Below are 24,586 nucleotides of genomic sequence, written 5' to 3'. Positions count from 1 at the left end.
TTATCTCCTTCCCTCTTGGTTCCAGGTCAGTCACTCCAAGGTTTTCTTTTCATTCCTAGAACACAGGCAGCCTCTTCCCACACTGAGGCCTTCGCATCTATTGTTCTCTCCTTCAGGTGTGCTGTGCCCCACCTTCCACAGGGAGCTAATTCCCTCTCATTCTTCACATCTCAGCTCAGTACAACTTCCCCAGGAAAGCTTTTCCTAACTATATGCCATTTTACTCCAGTTTAGATTTCATTTCTCTGTCACACCCTTTCCCAGCACTCAGTACATTTCCTAGCTAGCCCCTAGCAAGATTTACTATTACATATTTATATGGTCATTTAAATAATGTCTCTCCCACTTAATCAATGTAGACGAGTGGTTCTCAAAATTTAGTAGGTATCAAAATCACCTCAAGTGCTTATTAAAAAACTGAAAACTGTCTCACCACCCACAGTATCTAATTCACTGAGTCTGGAGTAAGGCCAGGAACTCTCTAGTTACAAGTTCCCAGGGATGCTCAAGGTGTGGACCCTGGACTGATCCAGTACAGTGGTTCTCAACCCTGGATAAACAGTAAAATCACCTGGGAGCCAACGCCAAGCCCTGTTCTCAGGGGTTCTGATTTTACTGGGGTAAGGCAGAACCCAGGACATCTTATCCCAAATACTGCATACTTATCCTAGAACTGTTTTTATCTAAAATTTAAATTTAGCCAGTATCCTGTACATTTTTATTTGTTAAATCTGGTGACCCTACTTGAAAATCCTACATAACATAACACATAGTATAGCATATATTTAGGTACACATATTGTTTTATATATATATATATATATATATATATGTAATTATAACTGACCTCTCACTTCTACAGAGCACAGTAAAGGTGGGAATAAAAAAGTGGAATTTTTAGACTTAAAGAGAATTTTATTTTTTCTGAAGACCTTAAAAGTAGCAACCAACAGATTATAAAAGCTATCTGGGATCTTTTAAAAACAGGGCAAATTCTCAATGTCAGATAATTTTAACAAGATGATTAAATGACTTCTTGGTTTCTTTACCCTGAGGCTGTGAACCTCATCTTAGGTCAGCAGGGTACCACTGCAACCTCAACATTATTGCTCTGACATCAAGCAGTAATGCATCTGGGCAGAGCTCTGCTGAGACTCAACATAGAGGGGATGCTCCTTCATATATCAAAAGTAGGTAAAACTTATTTATTTAATAAATACCCTAGGAAAAATAAAACATTGAACACATGGCTGCCTTCAATAAAGAAATTCTTTCTCACATTAATGGAGGAAATCTCATAGTTTTCTAATCTCAGAGTAGGATCAGAGATTTCATGTCTTACATAAATTGATACAGTAAATTTGCATTTTTGATGCTGTAAAGGGTCTACTGAATTCCAGATTGGCATGTTTATCAAGTTATGGGTAAACTACAGATTTTCAAATCTAGAACCCTCTGTGATCAGTGACCATCACATAGCCTTCTGCCCCCACTTAAGTAAACTTCCAGGTCTCTGGGTTAAGGACAAAGATTCCATATAAGTATTTTAAAACTTCCAGGTCTCTGGGTTAAGGACAAAGACTCCATATAAGTATTTTAAATATTACATCACATTATTTTATGAATACACAGAGAATGCAATGATTTCAACAATTATTGCTATCTTTCACTGTGTGTGATGCTTACTTGCCAAACAATATGACAGTTTTCACCTTCTCCAAGATTTTAAGAACTGTTTATAAAAACAGGTTACTGAATAAATGCATGGCATCAGAATGAATTCCAATTCCATCAACCTAAATGACAGAACACAGGAATCCACTCAAATCCCACAGGAGCAAGTGTAATAGGAGCAGTACACAGAGAGAGGAATAGATTGGCCATCACACCAAACTCATGGTTGGTTGCATATTTATGACTTACTTCAACTCACTTAACTTCAAGCAAACATACAAAAATCACTTCAGATTTTTTCTCTGAAATAATAAATGTCAAATACTTTTAGATATTTCAAAAATAAGACCTATAACTGTGTAAAATATAGCTTACCAAACCCAAATGCATTAGACCCTCCAATGCTCTGTGAAGCCTTAACACTGGTAGACGTGTATAGTCCAGTCACCAGCAAGCCGTCAAAGAAGGTGCTTGTCGAAATTGTCACTGAAACACAGGGGAAAAAAGAAACCTCAATTAATACAGTCAGAATAATGAGATACATTTCCGAAGTGTTAGACACTGTCAAAACAGTCTTTCCTCATTATTAACAAATTATTTTTATACTATCCCTACTTAGTATTTCCTTAATATCAGCAATTACATAGGAACAAAAAGAAACTCAGAACTCCAACGTCTGTAATCGCTGGTCCTAAATTTAGCACATCAGCCCCACCTTTCTGCTTTCATTTACACTTTCCCTAGCTATGTGCAAACTCAACAGAAAATAACGTGGTACTGAATAGTTGCTTTCCCACCTTCACCACCACCCCTGAAGGCAGTCAAAGGCATTGCTGGAGTTTTGGCATTGTGATGAAACACTCTTATTTTCTTAACTATTCCATACTGTGGGAAACAATCTGACATCAGCTGAAAGCAGAACAGTAAGTTGTGCTGCACTTCTTATTGTTAGTCTGTGTTTCATAGATGAAGTCTTTAACAAAAGCAGGCTAATTTGCATGAAGACAGTCAGCCCTTTTCCTTTTGAAAACAAGAAAAGAAGACCACTACATGCTTTAAGTTTTAGAACAAAGTCTACAAGAGGAGTCCAAATGGTTTCATAACCAGAAAATCAGGATGTTCCTGAGGAAAAAAGGGTTAAATTAACTGCATCTGTACACTACTTAGGTTTGGCTTCTTAAAATTGTATCTTGCTCACAACCCTAAAAGTTGGTCATAACCTCCTCCTTGAAAATAATTTTTTCTCCTGCATTGCCTTTATTATACCAAGATGAAGTCATTTGTAGGAAGCAGCCAAGAGAAGGTATTATTATTGTGGCAGTACACAGTATAAGACTGAAATAGCTTGCTGGCAGTAAGGAGAATGACCAGTCACAATAACTGTGATGAGAATGTTTAAATTAAACTCCAGGAAATCCAGTGAGTAGAGCAGAATGGTTTGAAACGTCCATATCATAAAACATACATAAAACACATGTATCAACAGAAGAGCCTGACAACACACTACCCCCAAAATGACACTGGATGTTGAAGTAAATCGTCGCCACATTCTTTAGTCAGATTTGAGTGCTGGCATCTAAACCACATGAAAACCATTCAGCGGGGCACTGAGATAGTAGTTTATATGCATTATCTCATTTCATTATCAAAACATCTTTGTAGAGGGGGTACTGTTACTATTCCCAGGATACAAGTGAGGAATCTGTGGCATGGAGCAATGAGGAACCTTGCCCAAGACCATCTGATAACATCTAAACTTTTTGATGCTGTTTATCTGGCTTCTCTCCCATTTTTTTCTCTGCCTCTCTGCCCCCACCCCCCTGCCCAACTGGATCCCACAGTCGCAAACTGGCCATGGCCAAACTTTTGTTCAGTAACCTCTTTCCCACATTATTCACATGCATTAGGAGTATTTCAAAAGCAAGATGAAAGCTATAGGAGTCAATATCACTGTTGGCTAGAAAGGAAGAAGGCCAAAGGCAGTCAGGAGGTATCCCATGGCATGTTGGTTAAAACCTAGGCCAGATAACAGATGAGATCTGGGTCCTGGGCCCTCATATGCTGCTACCTGTTCTTCAGCAAAACCACTTTGCCTCTCAGAGTCTAAATTTCCTCATTTATAGAATCACAGCTTAGTTGTCAGCCATCTGTTTTGCTTATTACCCCAGATTCCCACAACTGGTTCTACTGATCCCTTCATCCTTCAGTTCCGTGAGATAAAAAGGTTCTTAAACGTCCCCCTCCCATCTAGGAGTTTTAAAATTAAGTCACTTCCTGTTAAGTTGCCTATACTAACCACAGGACTCAAATGCTGTTGTCTCAGGTCATCCTTCACAGCCTGCAGAGCCTCAATGTGGATTCACAGGACCCTGCTTTTACTTACTGCCTCTCAATCCACTCTACTCCAGTCCAGCAAGATGGCACCTATCTGGTGTTAATGCACAAGCACAGCCACTGTGGATTTCTCTCCATTTCCTTATGCTTCTATTCTGGTTCCTATTCCCAAGATTATGAAAAATGTAAGGGCTTATGGTTTGGGGATTGAGGCAAAACTAAATTTGAGTCTTACCCGGTCTCTACCTTTGTTCCATGTGTGATCCTGGGGTGAGTCACTGACTGTTGCTGTTCAGTCACTAAGTCATGTCTGACTCTTTGAAACTCCGGGGACTGCAGCACACCAGGCTTCCCTGTCCTTCACTATCTCCCTGAGTTTGCGCAAAGTCATAGATATCCATATACAAAAAGGAATGATAATACTATCAGGTTTACTGTAAAAAATAAAGGCAAATGTTTATTACCTATCAATGTATCCAGACCCTTAACACATATCATGCATATAGTAACGAATCAATAAAAGTGAGTTACTTTTCCCTGCCCTTTTGTAGACCTGAAAGCCCTGCTTTGCTCTTCCCTTCCTGAGAGCTGGGCTTCTGTACAGACGTCCTGGCATCTCCCTCGCTAGATGCCTGGGTGTGCCCAATCACTGGACCGCCTGCATCTGAGTCCTGCTGACTGCTAGGGTTCTCCATGTACCCTTCCCACCCACTACTTCATTTGCGACCACAGTTCACTCAAGTCTGAACTGTGACTGTAAGTGGGCCCAAGATAAATAACATCCCCAGCTTGTTATTAATTTATCTTCCTTTCCAAAAGATATTCTTCAAGCATCTGTTCATGTTAACTTAGAACAGAAGCTAAACACTCTCAGAGAAGTGGCTAAGACAGAAAAGAACCATGCATGGCAGCTCTCAATCTTTCTTCTACTGCTCTCAGTTATTCATTTCTGGCCTCAAACAGCTATGTTCCTCCCAGAAAAACATAAGCCCTGCAATGCCTGCTGTGACAATTGATAAATTCAGTTTATTGATGGCTTGTATATATCTAGGGAAGTTTCAGTCCCTTAGAGACGTGCATCGAGGAAGCTGTCTAGGTGGTTACTCATGTGGTTACTGAGCATGGCCACAGTCTATTCTGCCCCTTAGATATCCATCCCAGTCGTTAATCCTTGCCAGACCTCCCCTCTTAACCACTACCCAGTGCCTCTTTAGACCTGAGGATGAAGCAAATTCTGATCTTAATTCTTCCACACACCACACAAGAAGCCTACGTCAGATCAGTCCTTTTCTTTACTTAGATTCTTGGGTGCTGAAGCAGCCAGGTCTAGTAAAAACAGTCCATGACTAAGAGAAGTGTACTTCAGTATCATTAATTTGCTATGCTCAGACTGACTAAGCTCTTATCTCTACTTGATTCTATTTCTAGTAGTGATGTAAATATCTATTATTTGGTAATGTCATGCATAGGTGGGCTTAAATGTGACCTCACAGACTGCAGCATGCCAGGCTCCCCTCTCCTCCACTATCTCCTGGAATTTGCTCAAATTTATGTCCATTGAGTCAGTGATGGTTCCTAACCATCTCATCCTCTGCTGCCCCCTTCCTTGCTAAATATGCAAGACATCATTTCTAAACATTAAATGACTTAGAAAAAAAATCATAAGAAAAACACTACTCTTAGAGACTCTTGGCTTTACATACTATCCATACTATAGTATGGATAAAGTATCCATACTTTACATACTATCCATAAGCCGACTACTCTCAAATTTCTATCTCCAGTCCAAACCTCTTTATACATTCTCTCTCTGTATACACACACGCACACACACACACACACACATACTGCTTAACACTTCTACTCAATACTCCCACTCAGAGGTCTGTGAGACATCTTAACTTCAACATGACCAAAACCGAAAACCCACCCCACCCCTCAAAACTGCTTCTCCTGTAGCCTTTCTCAGCTCTGCTGATGGCAGTACCATTGTTCCTGCTGCTTAGGCCAAAACTCTCTAATTTTGGAACCACCTTCTCCCATACTCTGAATGCAGTCCATCAGTAAATCATGTTGGTTCTGCCTTCAGATCATATCCAGAATCTGACCACTTACCACACTGTTCCGAGCTATCATCATCTCTCCCATTGTTGCATTAGATATTAATCTGGTCTTCCTGGTTCTATCCTTCTCTGTAGTATCTTCCCAGTATAAGAGTCAGAGGAATTCTTTTAAGACATCCAGTCATATCACTCCACTGCTTAGAACTCTCCAATGCTCTCAGTCAATGTCTTTATAGTGGCCTACAAGGTCCTATGTGATCTGTCACTGTTCCCTCTCTGTTCTCGTCACCTTCTGCTCTCCTCCTGGCTCACCCCACTCCAGGTATGCTAGCCTCCTTGCTGTAATCACATATATCAAGCCTTTGTACTAGCACTTTCCTCTCTGCCTTGGACTCTCTTTCTCCAGATACTGAAGGGTCAATGGTTTATATAAAAATCATCTGATAATAACTTAATGGCTTACATAGGTAAACACATTTCAACAATTCAGTCTGCCTTATGATCTACTTTGGAGAAGGAAATGGAAACCCACTCCAGTATCCTTGCCTGGAAAATCTCATGGACAGAGGAGCCTGGTGGGCTGCAGTCCATGAGGTCACAAAGGGCTGGACACGACTGAGCAACTAACACTAATACTATGATCTACTTATTTTCATGGTTTTACAAATGCTTATGGTAAATTTATAAAATTCTTTTCCAGAAGACTTTTTTCCTTGGAGTCAACTTTTTTTATCTTTTAATATTTTCATTAAAAACTGTTGTATGGAGAACTAGCCACTTTAACTATAGTGGAAAAAAAGCAATATAAATAATATGGACTGCAAGTAGAATTTTGAAGTTACCAGTACATTTTAGGGAAGAAATAAAGCAAGTAGATTATTACCTATAATCAGAAACCATATGTGTCTTATAAGATCACATAATTCCCTTGTTTAATAAATATCTCTAGCTCCCTATCATCCACAGATTAAAATCTTATATTTAGTGTGATTTCAAAGTCCTTCATGTTGTGGCCATATCCAGTCTCTACAGTAAATTTTCCCCATTTTAGCTGCAAATATCCTTTGATCCACTTCAACTAGGACATGTTCTTAACTAACCCGTTTCCTTGCCTTTCTTTAAAGGGTAACTTCACCAAGAGTTACTTTCCTGGTTTCCTTTTGCTGAAATTCTATCCATTCTTCAGGGACAGGTTCAAATGATATCTCTCTCATGAAGGCTCTTCTGACCTCCTAGGGAAAGCTCCTCTCTCCTCTCACTGACCCCAGTGAGAGGGGCCTATTAACATGGAATACCTGAAACATTCTAACTTCCACAGAGCCTGGCCCAGAGGAAGATGTTTGTTAAATTCAACAGATGTTTGTTAAATTCAACCATACATTTTTTTAATCCTATGGCATCATAATGCAATCTAATTATGGAAAGTTAGGTAATTGACCCTATTCCTTAAAAAAAGGAGATAATAATAAATGCTATCAAAATTATTTGGACATTCTGTCTAGATTTTTATTTTTTAAGTCTCTGTCCCGTGCTTTTGAATAAATTTTTCTGTTATTGGATTAGCAAAAAAAAAAAAATTCAACCATGCAATATTTGAAAGAAAAACAAACACCTATATGAAAAGATACATGCACCTCAATGTTCATAGGAGCATTATTTACAATTGCCAAGACACGGAGACAATCTAAGTGCTCACTGACATGAATGCATAAAGAAACTGCTGTATACAATGGAATACTACTCAACCATAAAAAAGAACAAAATGTTGCCATCTGCAGCAATATGGATGGACCTAGGGGGCATTATACTAAACAAAGTAAGTCAGAGAAAGATAAATACTGTATGATATCACTTATATGTGTAATCTTTAACAAACTAGTGAATATAACATAAAAAAAAACCAAACTTATAGATACAGAGAATAAACTGGTGGTTACCAGTGGGGGAGTGGCATTACAGGGATGGAGGGCATGGAAGGTAAAAACTACTGTGTGTAAGACAGGCTCAAGAATGTATTGAACAATACAGGAAATATGGCCTATATTTTGTAATACCTATAAATGGAAAGTAACCTTTAAAAATTATATATACTTATAAAAATTAAATAGTTTTAAAAAAAATCAACCATACAGAAACATTTGTTACATCATCGTGGGTGTGCACTCAATTGCTTCAGTCCTGTCTGATTCTTTCTGACCCTATGGACTATTGCCCATCAGGCTCCTCTGTCTATGGAATTCTCCAAGCAAAATCACTGCAGTATGTTGCTATGCCTTACTCCAGGAGATCTTCCTGACCCAGGGATTGAACCTGCATCTCTTGCATTGCAGGTAGAGTCTTTATGCACTGAGTCACCTGGGAAGCCCTTGTTACAACATAAAGTAACATAAAAATAAAATGTAACTGAGAATACAGTATAGCCAATGTAACTAAAATTGTGAAATCTCTATCTCTTCTACAGAAAAAAAAAGGACCAGTGCTATTCATTCAGGAATATGAAAGTAGAAGTTTCTCCTGAAAGGAAACAAAAATAAAAATTAATGCAGTATTTTTATTGTAGTACTCAAAAAATCAGAAATATCTAAGAAATTTCTGGTTGAATTTTACATTTAACCATAAAAGCGGTTATTTTGCATATGTATACATATATATATATACTTTATGTGTGCATATGTCTGTATATATACATATTTTATGTACATACCAAATTAATCTTCTCATAATTTTGTCACTAAGACACTCTTATCCTCACTCTGAAGCTACTCTGCCATTTCCTCAAATGAAAAATAAGAAAGGATCAAAAGGCTGAGGAGGTTGTACATATCTCTCTCACATCTGTGTTAAATTGGCAATGAGCTTAGCACTGGGAGTCTATGAATATGGATTGCCAGGTTGTGACAGCTGAATGAAAACATGATGTAGTGACACAATTCAATTCTTATCAGTGGCTCAAAGAGAACCTCTGTCTTAAAATGACTAATTACAGAGTCAGTTATTATCTATTATAGCGTCTATTAACTGTTTCCAATAAGACCCTAATATCATTCTTGCAGAAAATCACTGCAAGATGAAAGTCTGGAAGAAAATAAATTTAGACATTTAATGCTGTTTGCATTTCATCCTAAAGCTTCTGGCTTACAAATGCTCTATGGGCCATTAAATTTTGATCACTTCAAGCATATTCCATTACTACTTTATACAAAAGACCTTTAATATGTGCAGAAAAGAAACATATTTTGTAATATTTGAAATGATGTTTCCTTTTCTTCCAAGATGACAAACATCAGAGGACAGAAAATTGCAAAAATCTTGAAATTAAGTATTAGTGACGATGCACCTATTGCAAAAAGCTTCCATTTCTTATTTTTATATATTTTGAAAATGAAAAGCACCAGAACTAATACTGTCAATATTAAAAAAAATGCTGCTTCATTTTGCCTTATGAACAGAAACTCATTTGCCTTTGAATACAGAACAGATTAAATAGCCTGAGGAACAAACATATTACTCTGAAAATGAAACCAACTCAGTTTATTTGCCACAAAATTTCATCAACATGATGTGTTCAACTCCTGATTCTTCCTTAAAGTGCCACTAGCCCTGAGTACCAAATAGAGACTATCTAAAAATACATTATAATCTACACTCAAATTCTATAATAACATGATCCTCAAACTACTTTTCATTACCTATATTAATTCCATTATGACATGGTTTTATGTGGTTTTCAAATATTAAGCCAGCCATTTCAATAATAACATCCCCAAACCAACAATAGCTGAAAAAAAATCCCACTGACATGTAAAAGAAATGACTGGAGGTCAAGATTCACTGAGATAGAAGGAATGAATCCATAGCAATGAACTGGACACAGAAATCTTATAATGAGACCAGGAATAAATAGACTCCAGTTAACCTTGTGAGAGGTAGAGAGATCACTCATGCCTTACCTATTTACTCTAACAGCTACTCAAAACAGGCACAAGAGGAAGGTTACGGCTGTCCACCAGTGTCACTCTCTAGAGAGGCACTGCTAAATGAACCTCACTCACTCTTTCCTGCTTCTGTAAATCTCTATTAAATGGCGGACCTAGAACATCTCTAACAGCATTTTACCCTCAAATGTAATTGTCCCCTCCATCCCTCCTCCTCCTCTTCATCATCATGCTCATCACAGCTAAACAATATTTGACCACTATATGCCAGGTGCTGTGGTAAGTCTTATAAGAATATTTAATCATTTCAATATCCCTATGAAATAAGTACTATAAATACACGCTTTCATCCATGAGAATGCTGAAACAAAGAGGTGAGGGTGGGCTAAGAAACACACTTTACATGGCATGGAAAAGATGGCTGTAAGAAATGGAAGCCATGCTCCTCATCCCAAATGTACTTCATTCATCTCCTGGAAGACCTGACAGGGTGGCAGGGGCTTGACCTTCTTGCAGAAGGCAATGGCACAGTGGTACTCATTCGGGCATCTGCCCAGCATTTAACCTGATGTCTGCTGCACCAATTATCACAGCCCTTTTTAAAGAAAAGATCATTATTATTACTCTTCTTTTTCATTTTATATGGCTTTGTACTTTTGGATATGTACTTTTGTTCCTTGGGGACAAAGAGGGCAGAAAAAAAGGCCTCCAGGGAGGACTAAATGCAGGGTAATGGAGAACTAAGTTGAAGATCACAATAATAAGGTCAGAAAGCCCTGGATCAGCCCACCTCCTAAAACAGAGGGAGCATACCCTGGCAAATGCCCTCCCACCTTTGTTTCCATCTGAAAGGAGGGCAAAAACTGAGTATGATCTGGGGATTATGACAGGTGCAGGGAACCTATTACATGCAAAATTTAATGATGTACTAAAACATTTTTGATGGTTTGTAAAAATGTTCTTTGCTGGCTGGAAGAGGAATCTAGCATCTCTGTGGAAGTCTATTATGATATATTTATATTACAGATTCACAGAATCAGATGAGCCACAAGGAGTCTCTAAGTCTTATCTTTCCGGCACCACCAATAATAAAAGGAGAGCCACTGAGATTTTTCCCTCCTTTAAATTCTTCCTAGGAGATAAAATAGATGCAGTCAAATGTGTTTGTGAACTTATTATTTTTAAAATTAAGCCCTTTGGAAGTAAGTTTAAACATCAGTGTTAATGTAAATCTTTTGTTTCTCTATCCCTCAACATTCCCTTTCCTTTATGCCCCAGGGTTGTCTCTTTCTTTCCTTTTCTCTCTCTCTTTCACCAGAATTTCTGAAAACACTAACAACTGGGATAAAATCTCACATATCTTATTTAGGTGAAATCCCTTCCTGAGACTTGGAGACCTAGATTCAGAATAAGCACCTGAGGTGAGGTCCTGAACAATATTTTTGAAACTGCCTTAGGATTGTTCAATTTATGCTAAACACAAATTCTTTACTAGTCATCTTGAATATAAAGGAGAAAAATAGGGTTTTACAATAATTTACCCTACTTTTTAGTCCCAAGTGAAGTTAAAGCAGTAATGATTTTTTCCTGTCATCCACTTTTGGCTTTCGTAACGTGATTCTGAAGTTTCAAAAATTCCTACAAATAATGATAAAATTGTTTAGTTTCTAAAACTAAAAATACTTATTTTCTTTATAAATAGCACTTTATTATAATTGAGAGAACTCTTGTCAAGAATTACTGGTATTTATGATTTATCTCTGCCCTTATTTTTCATGTATTACTTTTATATGAGGTCAGATGATACTCATACATGAAAATTTCATATTGTTGGCCCTGCACTTGATAAATTATTAAAGTGATATGAATAAGAATGTGGTGTTCAGATTTTCAGCAATTTTTACCCTTTTGTTCTTTATTTTTTTAAATGAAAGACTACCTTGTCTATAACTCATTATAACTTTTTAAAATTTAAGCAAAAATTAGCTTTAAAAGAAAGCATTTTGGGGGACTTATTAACTCTAACCTTTTCAAAGAAATTCTAAGAATGTTTCCTTTAACATATGGATGTTAATTAAGGTTTTCTAGGGGGAAAAATAAGCCTAGTAATCTTATAAGCACATATACAAGAAAATATGTTATAGTAAAATGCACAGATGCCTAGGGAATAAGTACACATGTAATTTTTTTCCAGAATAATCAGATGTTTAAAGAATCTACACAATTAAAAGGGCCTGCAGTTATTTTGTTTTTGTTACTGTATCTTGGATATTTTTTAACATGAAGTGCCCCCACAATTCCTCCAAAATGTGGTTTTGACTAGCGTTAACTAAAGAAAATCTAAGCTCATGTAACAAATCATAGGGTGACTCTGAATAGTGTCCCAAGTTGTACAGAACATAAAGGTATGCTTTTGTTTGCAACTTAACATATTGATAATATATTATTACAAATTTTCAACATGGTAATTGTGTGTAATATATATGTTCTGTACAGAGATGTATCATATATCTCTTATACTTGTAGATTGACTAAATCAACATTAATAATCAACAATTAACAGAACTGCTAATAGACATAGTTAAACTAAATGTAGCTGTAGAAATATTTTCTTTTTTACAAAAAGGGCATTTTTTACTGTATTCTCATTTGGCACTTTGGTATGTTCATTTCAATTCACTTAACTAATTACAAGCAACTGTGCTAACATCAAAGCATCTATTTAAATACATACTGAGGTCATTACACACATGGCATACATATGGAAAAAATAAACTATGAAACTCTACAATTAACTTAAACAGAACAAATAGAATATTCTCATTTACTTTACAGTCAGACTAATCAGACCTAGTGTGTGTGTGTGTGTGTGTGTGTGTGTGTGTGTGTGTGCATATGTTCTGCCCAGCTCATTCATTCACTAAACAAATATTTACAAAGTGCTACTACCTGATACTGGTAATATAATGTGAACCATCTGGATGTTTATAAAAACGGTATTTGAGTAACTGTTCTTGTCCACTTGCAAAATCATCCTTATTCCATATTTTAAAATCTAAATCATAAACTCTAAAATCGCTAGCATTGAAATTCACAAAATAATGTTGAGTAAATGATGTGACAGAGAAATGTTCATGTATAGGCATAGCTAGTGGCTCTTCTAAATAAGCTACAACTAAATACTTTTCTAAGAATTTTAGATAAGAATAACTAAATAAGAAAATAATTTAAATGACATTTACATTGACAGATGCTATCTGATAGTTCTTTGATAAGTTATAAAAGAAAGAATAAATGTATAACTAATTTATATAACATCAAGTTATAATTATATATACTATTTCTCTGATGTGTAAAAAATAAAAAATGTCACCCCTTATATTTTACAACATGGCATTTAGTATCATGAGTCTTAAACTCCTTTTTAAAATACTAAAATCTCTTGTACTTTATTATAAATTTGCATTTTCAATACAGCCATAAGACAGTTTTTCCAAAGATGAAGATAAAGAAAAACTCCAGGTGTGAATAATTATCAAGAAACATGTTAGGTTTAGGAATATAGGGAAAAATTAAGTGAACAGTTATGCAAAAACTGTTTAAATGAGAGGAGTTTGTAAAGGACTAAATGTGTTTTGCACCTGTAGTATTCCTTATTTTCTGCTGTAGGATTTCTAAGAAAATCTTAATCTAGCCTTAGTGCATATTTGTTTTTGATTTGTTGGGGTGTTTTTCTTGAGAAAATTGATATAAATTCTTAAGTTGAAGATTTCTATTAAAAAAAGAGTTGGATAAAAGGCAAGCTTGCATAAAGATACATTTTTATAAACTCATTTTATTTGCAAGTATTTATAAACAGAAATGCTTATCTAAGAATTCTAAACAGAATTTTAAAATATCAGTTATAATATCTATTCAACATAGACTCATTCTACAAGTACTCACTCATGAAAGTATTACTTTTTAGTCAAATAATGAGTATCCGGTAGAATCATGAGCCAAATTAAATTCTCTCAAAGATTATTTTACTTTATTAACCAAAATTTCCAGTCACCTGAGAAACTTCTTAAAATTCAGATTACTAGGTCTCCCTTTTCCCCCACTTGACTCCATCAGGGATTCTGATTCTATAGGATTGGTATAAAGCCCTGGAATTAGCAGGTCTAACAAGTTTCCAACCCAATAAATTCTGTATAGGTGGTTATGAAATAGACCAATTACAGCGATATGAAAAGCTTCAGATTGATACCTCATGGGAAATAGAATTTGCAGTGAAGGCTATCCACAGAACTAAAAATTATAATTGAATTGAAACTATATTAAGAATTCCACTACAGTAAAAAAATCCACTTTGTCTTTTATTACACTGCAACTTCCTCCTAGTGCAAATGATGTTTAACAAAATGAGGATGTAATGGGACACCTGTTCTTAGGAGATCTCATATGTGCAGTGACTTTTCTCTTACTGATGGGGACGGAAATGAATCTAAAATGAGGATTAGCAGCCAAGGCAGTAGATTTGGAGCAAGGACTAAAGAGCAATGTCAGAGCCTGTGGAGACTTTTAGGCAAATGGAGACCCCAATGTATGTCCTGACTCTGAATCAGTAATAAAGAAAAACAGCTAGCTATTTCCTGAACTTGGCAAACATTTTCAAAATGTTACATGTTATGGATTCAATACCAACAAAAATAAGGGAGGAGAAGACAGCGGAGGTTAAGTTACTGTATCTTGTAGGAAACCCTTTCTAGATGCTGTGGTGCAACCTCTCTTTTCTGATTGCTAGTAGGTCATTAGAATTTCCAGAATTTACTAATGGAGCAACATGAGGTTAAAGGTCTGCGGTTGCTGGAATTTTACTATCAGAAGTGCTCATGGTACTACTATTACCCATGAGACAGAGATATAGTGGCTCAAGAACCACATATGCACATTTTCCGATACTGTGGCTGGAGAACTGAGCTCACGTCCAGGGATAGATGCTCTCACTACCTCTTTTTGTATCTTGAGCTTCAACTCTTTTCTAAAGGTACTTGGATTCTACATTTTTCATTTGGAATAAGCTTATTGGTGGAAAGGTGAAAATAGAATTTAGATAGCTAGACTTTCCCACCATTTTCCAATATCATATGGTTGAGTGTGGTTATTTCTGGTAGTTATGTTCTAGAAAGACACCACAAACACTGAATTAATGAATACTGAACCACTGTTCCCAGAGAACAGACAGGTTTAGGTTTCTGAGCCTCTCGTCACAACATTTTCATCAATTCATCATTACATAGCTTTGTTTTATGCATGCTCCTGTTTAAAGATGACCTTATTTAATAGGTATTATTGATTTATTAACATTTAACTTAGGGCCAGCACACTAGGACTTATGTCTGAGTCAAGCTTATCTTTTCAGCACCACTTGGAAACCATTTAAAACAGCAAAATTGCCTAGGGAAAAAAAAAAAAAACACAAAAATGCAAGAGATCACACTTAAATAGACTGTGAGAAGGACACTTGTTTATACTATGAGGGCTGAAACAAGATGACAGAGCATTCAACCTCAGCTGGGAAAATGCAAGCCTGGCAGTTCTGAGAATGACTGCAAAAGAGGAGCAAGTATTGATTTGGGGTGTTACCAATAATTTTTATCAAGTAGACAAAGTTGTAAACATGGAACCTACGAAAAATGAAGATTGATTATATCATCTGCCCCAAGCCAAGGCCCATCCATTGCTTACTTCTGCCATGCAAAGTACCACAGACTGGGCGGGTTAAATAACAGACATGCAATTCCTCACAGTGCTGGAGGCTGGAAGTCCAAAATCAAGGTGTCAACAGTTGTTTCTATTTGTTTCTATTTCTTCTGGGCCCTCTCCTTGGCTTGTAGATGGCCACCTTCAAACTGTGTCCTTCTTTGTATACACATATGTTTATGTCCAAACTTCCCCTTCTGATAATTACATCAGTCATATCAGAGTAGGTCCCACCCAAAAGATCTCATTTTAAGTTAATAACCTTTTTAAAGGCCTTTCTACAAATACAGTCTTATTCTGAGATGCTCAGAATTAGGACTTCAACATATTAATTTGGAGGGAGAAACCATCAATGCCTCTCTAGCACATATCAGTTTTCTCCAAGCTTCAGTTCACTTCAGTCTTGGACCTCCCTCAAGCATTCTTCAGGGTATATGCTTCCTTGTGTGCCTCTCTCTTTTGCCTTTTTTCAATGCTCTTTGAAATCCAAGTTGATAAGGACTGTCTCCCCCTTTATTCCTTATTATAATAAGTTATAATTTATCATTAGAATTGACTTCTTAGAGACCCCTGTCCCTTTCGAGTCTATAAAATTCCCTTTTGGAGCCTGTGCTCAAAGATTAGAACACTTACATAGTTTCACTACCTCTTAAAGACTTATTATATTAGAGGGCATAGGAAGCATTCACCAGAATTTCATCCAATCCTCCATAAACTGCCTAGAAATCACCTTTCCAGGCTTTCCTACAATTCCACGCTCCTGTGTACCTCTATATTTCCTAGAAGATGAACTCAAGGATTGCTTTCCCAGTTTCAGGCCTTTATTCTATTTTATTTACCCAGAACTCCTCTCTTCTCCATCTCTCCCTGTGGAAATCCCTCCAGTTCCTCAAGGTCTTATCTAAATGTCCAGCGATCAGGAAAAGAGAAAGAAAGAAAGAGAAGTCGCTTAGTCATGTACAACTCTTTGTGACCCCATGGGCTGTAGCTGACCAGGCTCCTCTGTCCATGGGATTTTCCAGACAAGAATAAGTGGAATGGGTTGCCATTTCCTTCTCCAGGGGATCTTTCTGATCCAGGGATTGAACCTGGGTCTCCCACACTGCAGGCAGACTTTTTACCTTCTTATCACCAATTCCAACATGTGGGGGGATTTTTTCATGCCATCAAGCAGTTCTCTGACACCATACCAATGGGGAGTCCTACAATTCAACTCAATTCTGACACTGTCTACCCAGAGACAGCAGCACATTCCACAGATTAATGGCTCAGTCCCACAAGACGGTTTCCCATTTCAGAAGCCAATCACAGGTCCAGGCTGTCATCTGTGGTTATAACCAAAGCACATACATTCAAGCATCATATATCCAAGGTTGCCACAACTCCCTCTTTGGGTTTGATTAATTTGCTAGTGAGGCTCACATTAGTGGTTCATTACAAAGGCTATTAAAGGATGAACCAACAGCCAGATGGAAGAAATGCTTAGAGTGAAGTATGTGGGAAGAAACACAGAGCTTCCATGCTCTACAAGTGTCCCACTCTCCCCAAATCTCTGTGAGTTCACCAACATGAAAGCTCCCCAAACCCCATCCTTTTGGGTTTTTATGCAGGCTCAGTATATACCTATGACTAATAAAATCACTGGCCATAGCTCAATCTTTAGTCCCTTTCCCCTCCCTGGAGGGAGGGGTAGAGGCTGAAAGTTCCAACCCTCTAATCATGTTGCTGGCCCCACTGGCAACCTGTCCCATCCTTAGGTGCCTTCTAAAAGTCACCTCATTATAATAACAAACAACACGTTTAATAGCTCTCATCACTTAGGAAATCCCAAGGGTTTTAGGAGTTCTGTGCCAGAAACAGGGATGAAGAACAAATACACATTTTTTATTATAAATCACACTATTACTTCATGCTTGATAAAATGATCATTATCAAAAAGGCAAAAAATAACAAGTCTTGGTCAGGATGTAGAGAAAAGACCATTCTTATGTGCTATTGGTGGAAATTTAAACTGGTGCAGCCACTATGGAAAGTAGTATGGAGATTCCTCAAAAAATTAAGAACAGAATTACCACATGATCCAGTTATTCCACTTCTGGGTATTCATCCAAGGAAAACAAAAACAGTAACTTAAAAAGATATATGCACCCTATGTTCATCGCAGTTTTATTTACAATAGCCAAGATATGGAAACTATCTAGGTGCCTATCAACAAATGAATGGATAAAGAACATGTGGTGTATATGCACACATACAAACAGAATACTATTCAATCATAAAAGATGAGGTCTAGCCATCTGCAACATGGATGGACCTAAGAATATTATGCTAAGTACAATAAATCAGATAGAGAAAGACAAATACTGCATAACTTCACCCATGTGTAAAAACAAACAAAGCAAAGACAAAACAAAAATAGAGTGACCAAAATAAAAACAAACAAAAAACAAGTGAATAAAAATAAACCAAACAAAAACAGACAGATATGGAGAATAGAATAGTAGTTAACAGAGGTGGCTGTGAGGGGGCTGCAAATGGATAAATGGGATCAACTTGTTGATCAACATGATCAACATGTTGACAGATGAAACCTAAACTTTTGGTGGTAAGCATGCTACAGTGTATATAAAAGTAGAAATATAATGACATACACACGAAACATGTAATGTATAAACCTATGTTCCCTCAATAAAACCAAAATTTTTAAAAACTGTAATAGCACATTCCATATCCATCGAAGCCTTCATTCTCCTTCCTGAGAGCTGCAATCATTCTCAGCTATGTAAAGCTCACCATCTTCTACCTCAGAATGTTTATGTGCATACATCTGATATCCCTTGGTAGGTTATAAGCTTCTTGGAACTAGTGGCAATGATTCATCACATCCCTATACCACTGATCATAGTACCTAATAGACTAAGTATATTTTAAGAAAATATACTCAGCTCTAAGTATGATTTTGAATTAGAATTAAGTGAATACAATCAAAGTCCCCCGTGACTCCTCTATCTTGCTTTTCTGCCAGCTATGAGAACATCATCATCTATGTCTGCCATGTGGCAGGTTTATCATTAATTCTCACAGGAAATCATACCTCTGCTTCTTCCCTTGATCCTACCCCAAAGTTCTCCAATATGCTTCCACCTTCCACACTGCACTACTCCCTTTCCTTCTACACAACTCCCTCAGAGTGGCCCCCGAGGCAAGGTAGAGAGACAGAAGTGAAAAGAAGTGATAAGGGAAGGGAGGGCAATAGAAAGCACAATATGAAATAAGATACCATTGTGGGCAACTGACTTAATCTTGTGGGAAAACTTTGGGAAACATATAGAACACCTGCCTCAAAATTATCCCCCTTGAGGGTGAAGGGAGCTAGGATATTTATACACTGATTCCCGTCATTCACTGTGAAGGCTGCTCCTGGAGGAATTAGCTCCTGCCTTCAGTGAACTTGGGCATGAGCGAAGTGACCTTCCAGAAAAAGTCCTCTGGATCAGAGATGCAGATTTGGCAGTTAGAAGCATACTGGAGCACAATCACATGCCAAGGTTTAAGGATATGGCAGTGGTATATTGCTAAATGTGCACCAACTGCCTCTCTGGGCAAAAGATTCTGGTGTTTTATAAATATTACAAACTCCCACCATGGATCATGTCAAGGTACCAGCTGCTTCCTCACTGAGAGAGCTGAATTGGGAAGGGAAACAGCAGCACACCATTATTTCACCATTGGGTATTTTCCCAAAGAGATGTAAACAATAGTAAAATGTAGTAAAGCAATTAGGAAATGATGAGATTTGAATGTGTATTACTTTCATTTTTAATATTATTTATGTACTGATAATTCCCTTGTGGCTCAACTGGTAAAGAATCCACCTGCAATGCAGGAGACCTGGGTTTGATCCCTGGATTGGGAAGATCTCCTGGAGAAGGGAAAGGCTACCCACTCCAGTATTCTGGCCTGGAGAATTCCACAAACTGTATAGTCCATGGGGTCGCAAAGAATTGGACACGACTGAGCGACTTTCACTTCATACTTCACTGATAATTCTACATAATTTAATTTTTAATAATCACTACGCTTAACACTGACTCACAAAATTCCTGAAAATATAACACAGGGCATTTGTGAGCTGATGGGTATGGGACGGCACTAAAGTATCACTTGCAACATCTGTTCTTTTTGAATAAATTACACCTTTTCTATGTTGTATTTCAAGCAAGAATTTTATTCCACCAGTATGGCAATGAGCAGAATTGTTTAAAAGTCCAGATGCCCTGCAAACTAGTTGGAGATGGATCGTCCTCTCCTCAGTAGGAGAGACTGCAATCAAGCTCAGTTTCCCTATGTGCATACATCTGATATCCTTTGAAAGGTTATAAGCTTCTTGGATCTAGTGGCAATGATTCATCACATCCCTATAGGATGTGATGTTTCCTGTGTCAGGATGCTCATCATTAGGATGAGGAGCTTCCTCCTCCAGTGGGGGCTGCAACACTCCATGAACCCAACGATTCCAGAGGCTGGGCAAGTGACTTTCCAGAGAACTCTGGTTTCTGGTTGCCCAGCCCCAAGCAGACTGATTAGCCTGCCATTGGCAAGACTGCTTTTTCCCCTCTCTCTTGCTCTATACAAAGGGAAAACCACAGGGAGGAGGGTTCCCTCCACTGAAACATAGACCCGGGTCCCTGTCTACCTCTTCTGGGAATGATGAGAGACTGCACAAATTTTCTGTCTGTGGCTCTTTGTCCTTTAACTTTTCTCAGTAATGGTTATTTATTCATCCAAAGCATCACATTGTGGAATTTGTCCCACAGCCTTCAGGACAGTGGTGAGCACAAAGGGATTCACCTTGCAAGACACACTTTCAAATCTCAATAATAGCTAGGAAATAAATTATTGTCTAGTATTAAAATTTCACATTCACTCTGTGTAACTTTTCCACTGTGTTTCTTATTACTTCACACCTGGTTAAAACTGTAAAATCTATCTTTTGGTTTATTTGTTTCTCAGATTTATGTAGACATCTGTCTCTCACTTCTTCATATTCAATGAAAATCACATGTGCCTGCTAGACACATTGTTTCTTACCTCCATGAGATACACTTTATCCTTTGCCAGGAGTCCATTATTCTGGTAGCTTAAGCCATAGGCAGGAACCCAAATCCTGTTTTTCAATACTTATCTATGTAACCAGATGATCATATCCTGTTTTCCCCTCTTTCTTCCAAATTCAGCTTCCAAAGATAGCCCAGCGTCCCAGCTCAGAATCACAACTTCCAAAGGTGATGTGGAGTGTACGTGTAATCAGTATATCCATCAAACACCTGGAGCTGGAATACACTGTGCCCAAACATTGACAGACATCAGCATCTCCTCCTGTTGCTAGGCAACCATGATGACTGGCAGCACATATGTGCTCCTACTATTCCACCTGGTGGCAGTGGCAGCACTTATGCACTGGATCTGAGGTCAGAAGGGCTGGCAACAGCAAGAGAGGACACTTCGCTAATTTGTGATTCCCATTAAACTCAGATATAAAGGGATTTCAAGATGGCAATGAGAAGAATTTTCACCATACCTGCACCTAGGCAGCATCACAATCTCTGAAGAAGCAACCATCCTGGGAGGTATCCCACAAAGAACAGCATTTTTACCCATTTGTTGTTAACACATAACCACCAGTGGCTGAAATGCAGACATCTCTAACCACAGTGACTATATAAGAAGAGAAAAACCATCAATATGATTTGTTTATTTCTCCAGCATAACACAAAAGAGTGCTCAGAAAATGCTTGATTATACGTGAATGAAATTTCTCTGCCTCCTCAGTATTTATGTTAAAGTACATTTCAGTTTCCCTAGTTCTGGGCTTTTAGTTGTTCTATAATCGTATTTTATAAGTGATCAAATGTCCTCATCTTTTGCCTCCAAACTATGGCCTCTCTTCCTTCACTTCTTACTGACTGTTCAATTAATTGCAATCTAGCTTCCACCCCAAATACTCAACTAGAATGGCTCTCACTAGTTACTATTGGCCTCCATGTTGCTAAATCCAAAGCCATTTTTCTGTTCCCATCTTACTTGACCCCTCTGTACTATTCTATTGTTTCTTCTTTCTGTCTCTCTGAGCCTCATTTTCTGGTTTTCTCCTACCTAGCTAGAAACTTCTTCTCATCCATTTTTAGTCAACTATTCTCAATCTCTAAAGCAATACACTTTAAGCTTCTGTCCTGGGCTTTGTCCAATTCTTGTTCTATCTTCTATGCCCAGATTACATCAGCATCTTCTAACATCTACATGTCAGTGGATCCCAAGCTTTCCTCCTCTAAGCTCCAGTAGATCCCCCTAAGTCCATACGGCTACTTGGCATCACCACTTGAATGTCTCAAAGACATTCAAACTCAATCTGTCCAAAAGTGAGTGCATAACTGATTTCTGTAATAAATATTTGGTGAGTACCTACTATGTCAGGCACTGTTCTGTAGCTGAACAACATCAGTGAATAAGACTGTGCCCCTGATGTTAGTAAGCACAAAACACTCTCCATTTCCTCATCTTCAATTTGATCCTTTCTCAGTGTTCCCCATGTTCCTAAATGGTACAGCCATACAACCTGATGCAAATACAAGGACTGGAATCATTTTTAAATCTCTCTTTCTGCTCTTCATGCACCCAATCCCAACACTGCCAATTTTCTCTCTTCAATATATCTAAAGTCTGTCCATATCTCAAGTCTGTTCATTCACCCTATTCCATACTTCTATCATCCTCACATTTATTGCTTCAATCACCTCTTAATTGGTCTTTCAGCTTCACTCTATCCACCCCTCCACACAGAAGCTTAAGAGGTAGATCTGATCATGGGACTCATTCATATCTCCAATTTAAAACTTCTCTTTAGCTCCTTTTTCTCTTTGGATACAGAAAAACACAACAAGCAATGGTCTCAGTCAGTCAGTTCAGTCATTCAGTCGTCTCCAACTCTTTGCAACACCATGAATCGCAGCATGCCAGGCCTCCCTGTCCATCACCAACTCCCGGAGTTCACCCAAACTCATGTCCATTGAGTCGGTGATGCCATCCAGCCATCTCATCCTCTGTCGTCCCCTTCTCCTCCTGCCCCCAATCCCTCCCAGCATCATAGTCTTTTCCAATGAGTCAACTCTTCGCGTAAGGTGGCCAAAGTATTGGAGTTTCAGCTTTAGCATCATTCCTTCTAAAGAACACCCAGGGCTGATCTCCTTTAGAATGGACTGGAAGGATCTCTTTGCAATCCAAGGGACTCTCAAGAGTCTTCTCCAACACCACAGTTCAAAAGCATCAATTCTTCGGCATTCAGCTTTCTTCACAGTCCAACTCTCATATCCATACATGACCACTGGAAAAAACATAGCCTTGACTAGACGAACCTTTGTTGGCAAAGTAATGTCTCTGCTTTTTAATATGCTGTCTAGGTTGGTCATAACTTTCTTTCCAAGGAGTAAGCGTCTTTTAATTTCATGGCTGCAATCACCATCTGCAGTGATTTTGGAGCCCAGAAAAATAAAGTCTGACACTGTTTCCACTGTTTCCCCATCTATTTCCCATGAAGTGATGGGACCGGATGCCATGATCTTCGTTTTCTGAATGTTGAGCTTTAAGCCAACTTTTTCACTCTCCTCTTTCACTTTCATCAAGAGGCTTTTTAGTTTCTCTTCACTTTCTGCCATAAGGGTGGTGTCATCTGCATATCTGAGGTTATTGATATTTCTCCCGGCAATCTTGATTCCAGCTTGTGTTTCTTCCAGTCCAGCGTTTCTCATGATGTACTCTGCATATAAGTTAAATAAGCAGGGTGACAATATACAGCCTTGACGTACTCCTTTTCCTATTTGGAACCAGTACAAACCCTTTAAATGCTAAGCCTCATCTTGAACAATATATCGCTACCCTAACTGTTCTAACTACACTTAACTTTCCTTCCTCCCATCACAGGATCTGTGTGCCTGTTGCTGCTATTCACTTTACTGTGAACATTCTTACACCACACACACACACACACACACACACACACACACACATCCTCTAAGTGGTAAACTTCTAGTTCTTCTTCAAACTTAGCAGATAAACCTTCCTTAAATTTCCCTATGTTTATTCAGTTTACAATTATATGCTTGCTTTGAACTATTTCCATTGTTATCTGTCAACCAATGAAAGTCATCAAAGGTTTACACACATTCTATTCCATTTTCTGTTTAAAAAGGTAGCTACCATGTTCCATCTCAGGCTGTTTCTAATACTTTTAAGATTATTTTTCTAATTGTTCTTTTTTCCCCTGTGGGTTTCAACCCATTACAGATATGTTTATGTGTGCTTTATTGTCCTTAGCCTCAAACCTAGTTTTTAAGTAAATGACATATACATAATAAATTAGATAACCATAAGAAAATGTCTGGTGGAAGTAGGCACTGAAGAGATTTTTAATTAATCAATTAATTGGAAGTCAGAAAAACCTGGCCTCTAATTCCTGCTCACACTCAGGAGGAAGACTAATTTATTTTTAAAATAAGATATAGAGACTCTACACAGTGGACACCTGCAGGCCAAATGTGGCCATGGATATGTTTTGTTAGCACAGCACAGTGTTTGAATAAACTTTTGAACTTGGTGTCTTTATTTGGGGCCTATACCCTCTGGATTGCATAGTAACTGTCACTTCCTTTTACCCTACCCTAGATAACATGGGTACTGCTGGCCCTGGAAAACATGTAAGTTCAAGAATCCAAAAACCTTATAGTCTCTAAAGTCCTTTTCGACTACAGAAAATCATTTATGTCCTTAAAATACAGGAAAT

At 37.9% G+C, this 24,586-nt stretch overlaps 1 protein-coding gene across 1 annotated transcript in view; it reads right to left on the bottom strand.

The window, feature by feature from the left end:
- RELN (reelin) overlaps window positions 1–24,586 on the bottom strand; it is a 549,751-nt gene that overhangs the window by 475,165 nt on the left and 50,000 nt on the right. The window contains exon 2 of the mRNA XM_070369659.1: window positions 2,049–2,159. Within this exon, the coding sequence (XP_070225760.1) occupies window positions 2,049–2,159 (111 nt within the window). The remainder of the gene's footprint in view (window positions 1–2,048; window positions 2,160–24,586) is intronic.

The sequence above is a fragment of the Bos mutus genome, chromosome 4, assembly GCF_027580195.1.
Source record: "Bos mutus isolate GX-2022 chromosome 4, NWIPB_WYAK_1.1, whole genome shotgun sequence".
NCBI lineage: Eukaryota > Metazoa > Chordata > Mammalia > Artiodactyla > Bovidae > Bos > Bos mutus.
This window is presented reverse-complemented; position numbering and strand designations above follow the sequence as displayed.